The sequence below is a fragment of the Rhinoderma darwinii genome, chromosome 6 (assembly GCF_050947455.1).
Source record: "Rhinoderma darwinii isolate aRhiDar2 chromosome 6, aRhiDar2.hap1, whole genome shotgun sequence".
Classification (NCBI taxonomy): domain Eukaryota; kingdom Metazoa; phylum Chordata; class Amphibia; order Anura; family Rhinodermatidae; genus Rhinoderma; species Rhinoderma darwinii.
The window spans coordinates 117,181,751-117,194,759 of NC_134692.1; the positions used below are offsets into that span (position 1 = coordinate 117,181,751).

Sequence of the window (13,009 nt, forward strand, 5' to 3'; positions counted from 1 at the left end):
TTAATGTGACTTCTGGTGCTGCATGGATTTGCTGATGGCTTTGTAATCTGGTTCATACGTGGTGAGGTTTAGCTTCATGCAGGCGTTGAGACTTCCATCCGTTAAACGTGAACGTATGTTAGTCTTGATGTGCTTTAGATGTGAGAAAGACTGCTCGCATGCATAGGTAGAGCCAAACATTGTCAGTACAGCAATACCCACACGCTGCAGTGTTTGGTATGTGACAGGAAGTGCATTCCAAGTTTTGACAATCAGCTGGTCTGCATGTTGGAGTTGTTTCATTTCTCTCCACTTGTGTTTGCTTGCCAACTCTGCTTGCTGTCGTGCAAGTTTTTCCAAATCTTCATTAAGTGATTTAAACTTATTCACCCACATGTCTGAAGCCTTCAGGTCAGCAGCTTGTAGCTCAAAATCTCTGATGGAGACACCAGGGATATAACTCAGGTCAGTGCTGTCCAGTGCACACTCATGTGGATGAGTGATGAACTTAAAAAGACGAGTGTGCTCACGAAATTCTCCAAAGCGCGCTTTGAATGATTGCAGGAGATTGGATGTAAAGCCTGCTAGCTGCTGAATATCAAGATGTTGTGCAGGGTCATTTGCTGTGCATGCATCTTTAAACTCTCCCAGTTTTTCAAAGTGTATTAAACTACCTGTTTCAATGTCTGCGATAAACAGTTCCAGCTTATTTTCAAATGCAAACACAGCTTGTTGAAGCGATAAAACTGTATTACCAACGCCTTGCATTTTCACATTGAGCTGGTTCAGATGTTCAGTCATATCTACAAGATAGAAGAACTTCAGGAGCCACTCAGTGTTGGACAACTCAGGATGGTCAACGTTTTTCATTTCAAGAAAAGTTCGTATTTCACTCAGACAAGCTGTGAAACGGCTGAGCACCTTCCCTCTTGACAGCCAGCGCACGTTGCTGTGCAGAAGCAGACCAGGATAATTATTCCCAACTTCATCCAGGAGTGTTTTAAACTGGCGATCATTTAAAGCACGGGCAACAATAAAGTTGACCACCTGAATGACAAGTGACATCACCTCACCAAGCTGCTCACCCAACATCTGAGCACAAAGTGCCTCCTGATGTAGGATGCAGTGAAAACTAAGGATAGGTCTTTTTTCATGTTCACGAAGAAGCGCTACAAATCCTTTGTTTTTTCCTACCATGCATGGAGCACCATCAGTATACACTGAAATAAGTTTATGCATTGGTAGATTTTTTTCTTTAGTGAACTCAGTGAATGACTTGAACAAATCATCCCCTCTTGTTGTCCCTTTCAGAGGCAAAACAGCAAGACTTTCCTCATGTAACGTGTCACCGACAGCATACCTTGCAATGATGCTGAACTGAGATATATGGCTTACGTCAGTTGATTCATCCAAAGCAAGAGAAAAGAACAGAGCTGTATTTATGTCCTTCACTTGGGATGCCTCAATCTGATTTGCCATCATGATGGCACGGTCATGAACTGTTCTTGCTGACAGAGGCATGTCTTTTATCCGTTTGATAATCTTGGCTTTATCCGGAAAATCATCAAAAAGTTCATTGGCAACATCAAGCATAAATGTTTTGGCATACTCCCCATCTGTGAATGGTTTTCCGTTTCTGACAATTGCCAAAGCACCAACAAAGCTAGCCGAATTTAAGTCACCTTGTTGGGTCCAAACTCGAAGTTGCTGCTGACTAGCTTGCACTTTGCACAGCAGCTCTTGACAGGCTTTCTTCCTGCTGTCCCCTGCAGGATATTTCGATGCAAATGAAGCATGGCGTGTGTCAAAGTGGCGCTTTATATTTGACCGCTTCATGGATGCAATTTTATCATTGCATATAAGACAAACTGGTGAACCTGCTCTCTCCACAAAGGCAAATTCGTCTGTCCACTCCTGCTGAAAAGTACGATACTCCTCATCCTTCTTTCTTTTAGCCATCTTCTTCACTAACTAGTTATATTCGTTGTGCTCTGCAGCTCCGACTACCGGGTTGATCCCTGCATCTTACGTCACGCTGCTCCCTCTCTCTCCATAGAGGTAAATGGAATCTGCTGGCAGCGTATGCGCACCAGTGGCAGCACGACGTAAGATGCACGGTTCAACGCGGAAGTAAGAGCTGCGGAGCACAACGAATATAAATGGAGGGGGTTATGAAGCTCATGTCTCCTCGGTTCAGCAAGCGCCGAGGAGGCAGAGCCGGCGGCGCATGCGTGCTAGAGTGAAAGTATATGCAGCGATCCCACACAGATACGTCATCGGGTGGAATCGCTGCATTATGGGAGAAGGTAAAAACAGGGGCTAGCGCCCCAATAACATATAGCACGGGCGCCGTTCCTGAGCGCTTTATTACAGCTCTGGGAGACCTCCAGAGCTGTAAAGAAGCGCTCAGAACAGATTTTTGCCCTGATAGTGGTCCTTTAAATCAGTTTCTTATGCCCACAAGAGATTAATTTAAAGCCCCCAAGAGTGTAATATGGGTGGCAGATGTTTTTTAAGCACATATTTTTTTTTTTTTTTGGGGGGGGGGCTATATAATGGATTATGTGGGATTATTTTCAGGGGTCAAGTGGGAAGGGGGGGTTGGTGGGACACACTGTATTACACAGCCCCTTTATTGATGCAGCTCACTGCTGCTGACCATGAGGCTGTGTAACAATTTCCATGTTATAATGTTCACATTCAAAGCAGCAGCACAGCCAGGGGTTTCTGGAACGTCCAAGGGAGACACAAGGGAGGAGGCAGATGCCGCTTCACTAGGGGACGCAGGTGCGTGCTTGCAGACGGCGCGGCTATGCAGGGAGTTATGGGAAATGTAGTCCATGCTCCCTGCCGCTCACCACTGCCGCCAATGCTTATCAGGCCATCAAAGAACTACCAATATCAGCGTGCACCGCGGCCTGATGGAGCGCGGTGCACGGGCTGATGGAGCGCGGTGCATGCATCCTTCCCATAGACAGGTAGGAGCCCTGTCTGCGAGCCAGATACGGCCATCAAAAGAGCCATATCTGGCTCGCGAGCCATAGGTTCCCGACCCCTGCCCTATAGGATGAGATAAGTGGTGATTGAGCTGAAACGTATTCGGCTCCTTTTTAGGCACCACCCCGAGAGGGGACAAAATCAGATTGAAAAAAGGGATGGTCAAAAACGGGCCCGCCATCCTCCCCAACAAAACTTCCTGGAAAGGACTGACCGAACCGGACCGGGGCTATAACATGCAACCACATTCCGATATCCTTATTATCCCATATGCACTTCCCCGATAGCATCCATATAGCAGAAGAGGGCGGAACAATTTTCCCGCGCCTTCTCACCTATAACGCTCGCCAAAATGGCAATCGCCTGTAACCAATTGCCAAAAGTTTGTGGAATCAATCTATACCTATGCGTTTCCTCCTCTTTTTTGCTCTCTAATCGCTTGCTCTTATCCAAATAAAATTTCTCGAGGGGAGGAAGGGAGAATATCTCGACATATTCGTCCTTCCAAATCTTATCTCTAACTTCCTGCTTCAAATGAGCACCCAAAGAGCCCTCAAAACAAACACCTCCCCTTTGCGTTATCTTTCAACCGTACCCTGTTTACATCCTTATCCTTATCAGTCTGAACTGGGACAGTCACCCCTGCGTTCCTGAGAAGTGCCCCTGCCCCCGAGGGCTGACCACCTACTACAACGTGCCCTACCACCGGCGGCGCCCACGCCAGAACCAGCAAAGAAGCTTGCAACAAACCACCGTCGCAGCACGCAAGAAGTTCCTTTACACATGCCAGAAATTCATGCACTTCAAATCCACCCATACGCCGCTGCTAGCGCCTAACTCCTCCACCGTCCCACCCAGTGAGCCACACTCTACCCCTGGGGACCTAAATATAGCCGGAAAATAACATGAAGGAGATATAGACTCACCGGGCTGCGCAGGTGCTGTGTCCCCACCATCCTCGTCATCCATGTCGTCAGCCTCAACCGAACCAGCCTGGCCCGAATAGGTGTCTTCCACACGACATCCGCGACCCCTTGCAGCAACATCATGGACCTCCACCGCCGACCGGGGCCTTGCCACCCGTCCTCCAGGAAGCACCCGCTCCCCAGCAGAGTGCCAATTGCCGCCACCACGCTGCATCACCTCCGATTGCGGCCCATGCGCAGATCCAGGGACATCCTCCAGACGACCGGCGGGCCGCCGCAGCTCCACAAGTGGGTGGACGGGAGACAGAGGGCGGTCCCAGAGGCAAGAGAGCCAGCCACCCCCATCTCCACAGGACCAGGCCGGTTCCTAGGATTCCTCTCAGACTGGACCCTGCGACCCCGGGCGTTGGGACCGGGGGCCAGCCTGGAGGGTCCCAAGAGGGGCTCCTAATCCTGCGCCTGACCCATGGCTGCACCTCAGGACTCAGACGGACGAGCCCGACTATGGGAGATGACATCACCGGCAGTTCCCCAGCGGTGCGCAGATCAGAGCAGGAGGGTGTGGCCGGAGCAGAAGGCCCCGGCAAGTCCATAGACCCACCAGCCAAAGACACCTCAGACGACATCTCACTGGGACCGGTCCGTCCCAGTTCCTCCTCCAGCCATGCCATCCCCCGCTCAGCGACAGCAGCCCAAAGCTGCACCATCAGCGCCTTCATGAGGTAAGTTCAATAGCAGACAGGGTGATTACAAATTTCTAAACCGTCTGCCTGGTAATGGCGCTCAATTCCCCCGCTCACCCTATATATCCCCTGACCTCGCCCCTTAAAGCCACCCCCTCTAACTCATCCCTAGCTCACACTCCTACTCCTCCCTCTAAAAAGTTAACCCTTTCCTCCTTGGTCATGCCGGCCTCCCCTGAGGCTTTCAGCCTGTGTCCGGCCATTACTTTTCAGTTTGCAATGCACGGACACCCCAAGATGCAACAAATTTAATGAGACGCGTGCGCCTCTTAATAAATTTAACGCATCTTACTACAGCGAGCTTCTAGTTAAGACTGGCATATAAAACGCCAGTCTTAGTAAATCTGGGCCATAATGTCTATAGCCATCTTTTTTTTTTTAATTATTTTTATTCATTCTTATTGCTAAAATATTGACACTATTTTTGCAGTTTACACTGCACATATTCAATAGAAAAAAATAATCACTTTTAATACCTGTCCCCCCCCCACCCCACCCACTCACCCTCAAAGCTGAAAGAGAAAAATGACTTAAGGCCTCATTCACACGAGCATATCCGATTCACGCGCGTGAAAAACACACGTGAATCGGGTCCGTGTGTGTTGTGCTATGCATCAGTGTGCTTTGCGAGGGCCATGCGTTATTCAGACACTCGCAAAGCACACTTTTTTTTCATTTTTATTATTTTCAACTGAATTGATGGGCAAATCACGCACCGCACACGCATGTGCATCCGTGTGCGGTGCGTGGTTTTCACGCACCTATTGACTAAAATGGGCGTGTAGGTGCGTGATAACGCACAAATATAGGACACGCAGTGAGTTTCACACATGTGTGAATGGCCCCATTGAAATCAATGGGTCCATGTGCTGTGCGTTGTTTGAACGCACAGCACACGGACGTGATTCACGCTTGTGTGAATGGGGCCTAAGATCCTAAGGGGCTTTCCGGGAACTAAAACATTGATGGCCTATATCCTTATGTTTACGTCTTGAAATCGTTAAATAATGTAAATGTGAAAGGTTGTTATGATGGCACACATTGTGACTGGAAATTAATTATTTATGGCTGAAATACCCCTTTAAGGTGCCCATAAATGTGCCAGTAATTTTGATGATAACTAGAACAAGCTCTATCCCAAAAGCTGAATAATTTCTTTAACCTTCAGGAAAAAAAAGTCTCAGTCTCTGTACAATTGTTAGCTTTTACAGCATTCGGCCAAGAATTTAGGACACTAAGCGTAAATTTCACGTATCTTTCACCGTAAATATGTCCTTGTCGTAACACATTTTATATGTCCATTCATAGTCACTATTTATATATATATTTTTGTCCCCATACATGGTCATCTTATTATCACATATTCCTTTCCAATTTCCTGGCCCTACTCCCCACTCCTCCCCCCTCCCTTCCCCTTTCTTCCCTTTTTTCCTCCTTTCCCTCTTTCCTCCCTCCCTTGTGTAGTGTACGATATACATACTTGCATTATATAGCACGTACCAAAGTATCAGTATTTATATATTTTTATCCTTAAGGATTGTCATCCTAACATGTGTGTATATATATATATATATATATATATATATATATATATATATATATATATACTTGTTGCATTTATAAATGTTCTCACTGAGTCACTCTTTTTCCTTCCCTCCCCGTTCCCCTCCCCCCCCCCTTTCCCCCTCATTTCACCCCCTCTCTTTTTTTCATATATCATCATCGGTCTTCTATTTTCAGTATCCGTCTTATATAAACACACGTTTGCATACACTTAGGTTGGGTTCACACGACCTATTTTCAGACGTAAACGAGGCGTATTATGCCTCGTTTTACGTCTGAAAATAGGGCTACAATACGTCTTCAAACATCTGCCCATTCATTTGAATGGGTTTGCCGACGTACTGTGCAGACGACCTGTTATTTACGCGTCGTCGTTTGACAGCTGTCAAACGACGACGCGTAAAAATACAGCCTCGTCAAAAGAAGTGCAGGACACTTCTTTGGACGTTTTTGGAGCTGTTTTCTCATAGACTCCAATGAAAACAGCTCCAAAAACGTACGTAAAAAACGGCGCGAAAAACGCAGCGAAAAATGCGAGTTGGTCAAAAAACGTCTGAAAAGCAGGTTCTGTTTTCCCTTGAAAACAGCTCTGGATTTTCAGACGTTTTTGGTCACTACGTGTGAACATACCCTTAGGTTTTGTTTTGCTATTTCCTTTCTTCTTTTGTATATCACGCTAGATGTATTGCTGTTTTAACAGAAAAAACACACACTGACAGATCATAACACTCACTATATCTTCTTTTGTTTACTTCTGTTCGGCTGCACATATCGTTATTCCATTCCGTGGGTCCCGGAGAGGGGCTGGTGCGCTGGTTGAGGGGGGAGTGGCCTCTGCAGCTTTCGGGACGCTGTCTCCTATCAGAGTGGGATGTGGGTGGCGCTGTCAGACAGTGCCTACCCACAGCCTCGCTGATGACGTGGATCCGGAAGCGGGGCAGCGGCCATCTTTGTACCCTCGGCCTGTCGCCGTTGCTCCACCTCTTGGGCTCCCACGGATTGGATGCTATGTTTTAACATCCAACATAAAAGGGAGGGCCCCGTTTGGATGACGCCACCCCCGGACGAAGGCATCCGCCGAAACGCGCGTCGGGTCTGGCGTCTCCTGTATGTGGGATCACTCACTAATTTGGGTATGTACTTCATTACTTCATATCGATGGTACACAATCTTGGATGGTTAACAGCATTCTCCTTTTACAAGAACGTGTTTTACATTGTACTAATGTACTGGTGTTTGCTATATGTCCTGGCCTGCATCCATTTACTTCTTTATTAGTGCTTTGCATTTATATATCTCTCAGAGCACATTAGCCTCACTAACATACCATCACTGGCAAATTGCACTTTATATATATTCTCTTGGTTGCATATCAGGCACAACCAGTACATCTTATGCTCTCATCCTATTTTCTAGCACTTTGTCATCTATACCCTGTATGTATTATTCTGTGTCCCATAATCGGTTGACGCCATTTTTTAACATTGTATGACTGATAATTTTTAATCTTGTTTGTATCTGTCTGTGAATAAAATGAATTTCTATTTATTTGTTACAATTGCATTAGTTTTTTGACTACTCTCTTTATAGGTTCTCTGAAAATGTTATATGAGAATAATTCTTAATATGACTAGAACAGCTTTCCTGTAGTATGTGAAAATCATTCCAATCATATTAAAATGTTACTGCATGTATATGGTTTAAGGCTTTGTTCACACAGGTCGGATACGCTGCGTAAAGGTACACAGCGCATCTGCCTTGGGCGCTGCAGGGAATTCCAGACAAAAAAACGCACCAAATTGTGGTGCAGTTTTTTTACCGAAATGTCCGCTGCGGAAAACTACACGTTAAAAAAACAAAAACAACACACATACTTACCCTGCAAGCCGGCCTCCTGGGATGACATTTAATCCCATTGATCACATTAATCCCATGTGACCGCTGCAGCCTGTGATTGGCTACAGGCAGTCACATGGGATCAAACGTCATCCCAGGAGGCCAGCCTGGACGAAGGAACACAGAATTCTGGGTAAGTATAAAAGTTATTTTTTTCCTGAGTTGAGGTTTTTGCGGCAATATCTCTGTTTTTCCGCCGCAAAAAACGCAACATCTTCTATTTGTTGCGGGTTTACCTCCCCATTGAATTCAATGGGGAAAACCCGCAACAAAATAGCAGCAATTACGCAAATACAATTGACATGCTGAAGATTTTAAAAAAAGCACCGCAGGTCAATTTCTGGCCGTTTCTTCCCGCTTATTATTTACGCAGCGTGTGGATCAGATTTGTTCAGATCTCATCAACTCTGCTGCTACTGTGTAATGCTGCAAATTTTCCACAACTAAGTCCGTCGCGGAAAATCTCCAGTATTTACGCTATGTGTGAACGTGCTCTATGCATGTGTACATTCTTCATGCTACAAATGTAGTACAGCGGAGTTTGTCATTTGGCACACTTACTTGTGATATCAGGATGTGTTGTTATTTTTTTTCCGTAGCCCTGCTGAAACCTACGGCATCACCTTAAATTAGTTCTTACAATAAATGATAGAGGTTTGTTAAAGATATAAAAACAACATGGCTGCTTTCTTTGAGAAACAGCGCCACTCTTGTCCATGGCCTGTATCTGGTATTACAGCTCAGACAAATTCAAGTGAATGGGGCTGAGCTGCGATACCAAATACAGCCTATGAATAAGAGTGGCGCATTTTCTGTAAGAAAGTATCCATGTTTTTTCTAATCTCACACAACCACCATTGGTGCCTCAAAGAGGTAAATTACAAATTCAGCCCTGCTGCACCGCTCTCATCACTAAAGTTAAATCTGTATGCCTATATGTTGCCTGTTTATTTTCTCCTCGGAATATTAAATCTTTCATCCGTTTACATAACACATCTGCTTTATAATCCTATGGCTAGTGATTATTAACAGCAACTAATTCTGCTCCTAAAATTGCTTGTATGACAGAGCTCATTAGGTAAAACAATAATTGTGCTGTCATACTAATGCTATTAGTTTTAATAATTTCTCCTATAATTCGATAAAATGTCAAAGTGTAGGCTCTGCATCCAATAAGCCAGAAACACTTTCATCTATATGTTGTGGAAATGGTCTGCATATCTCTTGACTGTTCTAAACAAACGTAAAATTATCACAAGGTTTATTTCTTGGTCAGAAAATCCCTTATTATTATTATTTCATTATAAAAAAAGCAAAAAAAACATTAACTCTATGATCTGAAATCTATTATGCACTCTTTTTTCTACGGTGCCCCTACAGGAGGAAAAGTCATCACAACCCAATAATAAAATCAATAGAGCTCTATGGATTGCTAAATCTTATTATAGCCGATTCCTCTAGCAGAATCACATACAGACAAAACTGTCAGCTCCAGTTAATGGGGCACAGACCGAGATAGGACAAACCTTGGAGCCTTAGGCCTTATTCGGTCCGTGATATGGGGACCGTATGTCAGTCGTATTTCCCGGACCGACCACAGTTCAGGGAGCTGGGCTCCTAGCATCATAGTTATATATGATACTTGGAGTTCCTGCCTCCCCATGGGAACACTGTCCCGTACTGTAATCATGGTTCCAGTACAGGACAGGTTCGGGAAATATGGCCGACATACAGTCCGTATGTCATGAACCGAACACGGCCGTGTGAATCCAGCCTAATGCAGGGGTTTCAGAGTGCACCCCACCGCCATTGGTCCCTGAAAAGCAGCATGATAGTTGTCGAATGGACATTCAGTCATTTACTTAAGCCATGATGGCTCCCTTAAAATCAATTTCCTAGTATTTATAATACATACTGTACTCCCTATTTCCCTCGATACATGTACAGTTATTAATGCAGAGTCAATTGGCCATCCTACCCACTATCTGTAAGGGCTTGTCCACACACAACGGAATTGCTGCAGAAAATTTCTGCAGCAATTCCGTTGCAAAACGCAGGCATTCCACTGCGGCAAAAACGCACCATTTCCTGCGGTTATTATGGCACAAAATGGTGTGTATTTGGCTGCATTTTTCACAATGTTAGGAGATGGTGACATCTCCTCTGAAAAACGCAGCAATTCCGGCCACTTTGACATGCTGCAGTCCGAAAAATACACACCTCATGGTAATTTCTGCTCACAATTTTTACGCAGCATGTGAATGAGATTTATGAAATCTCACCCACCATGCTGCTACTGTATTCTGCTGCATTTTTTCAGTCCGAAACTCTGGCCGTTTACAACACGGAAATTCCGCAGAATGTGGACAAGCCCTAGTTGGGAACATAGGTTCCTGCAGCTCCTCTCCCGGCTGCTACAATCCCCATACAGTTAGGTCCAGAATTATTTGGACAGTGACACAATCTTCATGATTTGGGCTCTGCTGCCACCACATTGGATTTGAAATGAAACAACGAAGATAGAATTGAAGTGTTTAATTCAAGGAGTTGAACAAAAATATCCTGTGAAATGTTTAGGAATTGCAACCATTTTTCTACACAGACGCCTCATTTCAGGGGCTCAAAAGTAATTGGACAAATTAACATTACCATAAATAAAATGTTTTTTTTTAAAATACTTTGTAGAGAATCCTTTGCAGGCAATGACTGCCTGAAGTCTGGAACTCATGAACATCACCAAACGCTGGGTTTCCTCCTCTGTGATAGTTTGCCCGGCCTTTACTGCAGCGTCTTCAGTTGTTGCTTGTTTGTGGGTCTTTCTGCCTTAAGTTTTGTCTTAAGCAAGTGAAATCCAGCTGGATCGGGTTGCGATCTGGAGATTGACTTGGCCATTGCAGAATATTCCACTTCTTTGCCTTAAACTCCTGGGTTGCTTTCACAGTATGTTTTGGGTCATTGTCCATCTGTTCTGTGAAGCGATGTCCAATCAACCTTGCTGCATTTTGTTGAATCTGAGCAGAAAGTAAATCCCTGAACACTTCAGAATTCATCCGGCTGCTTCTGTCTTCAGTCACATCATCAATAAACACTAATGACCCAGTGCCATTGGCAGCCATGCATGCCTACGCCATCACACTGCCTCCACCATGTTTTACAGAGGATGTGGTGTGTTTTGGATCATGAGCCGTTCCAAGCCTTCTTCATACTTTCTTCCTCCCATCATTCTGGTACAGGATGATCATAGTTTCATGCTGTTCCAGAACTGGGCGGCTTCTTTACATGTTGCTTGGCAAAGTCTAATCTGGCCTTTCTATTTTTGAGGCTGATTAATGGTTTGCACCTTTTGGTGAACCCTCTGTATTCATGAAGTATTATCTTTATGGTAGACTTAGATACTAATACATCTACTTCCAGGAGAGTGTTCTTCACTTGGGAAGATGTTGTGAAGGGGTTTTTCTTCATCATGGAAAGGATTCTGCGATCATCCACCACTGTTGTCTTCCGTGGTCGTCCAGACCTTTTGGAGTTCACGAGATCACCAGTGCGCTCTTTTTTTTTTCCAAGAATGTACCAAACTGTTGATTTGGCCACTACTAACATTTGTGCTCTCTCTCTGATGGATTTCTTCATTTTTCAGTCTAACAATGGTCTGTTTCACTTGCATTGAGAGCTCCTTTGACCTCATGTTGTGGGTTCACAGCAACAGCTTCCAAATGCAAATGCCACACCTGGAATCAACTCCAGACCTCTTTACCTGCTTAATTGATGATGGATTAATGAGGGAATAGCCCATGCAGCCCATTAAATAGCTTTTGAGATAATTGTCAAATTACCTCTAGTCCCTTGAAAAAGAGGCAGCTACATATTAAAGAGCTGTAATTCCTAAACCCTTCCTCAAATTAGGATGTGAATACCCTTGAATTAAAGCTGAGAGTCTGCACTTTAAGCCCATATTGATTATATAACTGTATATTCAATATATTATGTTCAGCAGCTAAAATGGCAAAACTTGGGTCACTGTCCAAATAATTCTGGACCTAACTGTATTTATATATATATATATATATATATATATATATATATATATATGTATACATATATAAGGGTGGCTAGCACCATCCTTGCTTAGCGCTTTAAGCACAGCGCAAGAACACGGGCACCATCGCTCGGGAGCTCGACTCCCAAGCGAAAGATGAGGTGTAGTAGTCATGGCGATTATGTCAAGGACACTGCGTGCTCATGACTCACACACACTCCCACACAGAACGACAAAGCGAAGTCGGAGGGCGGCCCAGTCATGACGTCACCCGGAAGGGCGGGGGCGGGAAGTAGTGTAGGGAGAGAGGGGAAGGGGAGAGCATAGACGTGTGGTGAAGGAGACATGAGAAGGGGGGGTCATCTTGAATATAACAGGAGAGGGAGGCATCAATCAGCATCAGGAGAGAGAGACAGAAAGAGCAGCCAAGTATAAAGAGAGAGAGAGAGAGAGAGAGAGAGAGAGAGAGAGTCAAAGGGGTCTCAGCAGACAACAGGAGGTACCTCCAATCAGGAAACACCAGAGAAGACTCAGGTACTGGCCATTTGCAGTATCCTGCAACTTTACAAACGTTTTTACCCATATTACCCTGTCCCAGTCAAGATCACCGACTTCTCTGCCATGCTGTCTCTGAAGATAACCAGCAAACAGCGGTGGGTCAATACCCTGTGGCCACCACACACGTACATCAAAGCGTAACAGTTGCCTGTGTCCTTGGACTAGTGTCAAGAGAGAATATTGTCTGTATTTCTGTCGCTGTGAAACACATTTTACTGTTAAAGTGAGAACACCGTTGTAAAGTGGGAGCGGGTAGAAAAGCAGGGCAGAGTGACCGAGACTCACATGGGACTTATTGTCAGGACTGCTGA

General features: G+C 45.0%; 1 protein-coding gene across 1 annotated transcript; it reads right to left on the minus strand.

Annotated features, from left to right (window-relative positions):
• Positions 1-1,938, minus strand: LOC142656630 (protein FAM200C-like). The gene has a single exon (XM_075831555.1). It carries the CDS (start codon positions 1,936-1,938, stop codon positions 1-3), a length of 1,938 nt encoding a protein of 645 aa, XP_075687670.1.
• Between the last annotated feature and the right edge of the window lie 11,071 nt (positions 1,939-13,009).

Excerpts from the sequence above, each read along its gene's own strand:
- LOC142656630 (XM_075831555.1), bottom strand. The coding sequence starts at position 1,938 with ATGGCTAAAAGAAAGAAGGATGAGGAGTATCGTACTTTTCAGCAGGAG.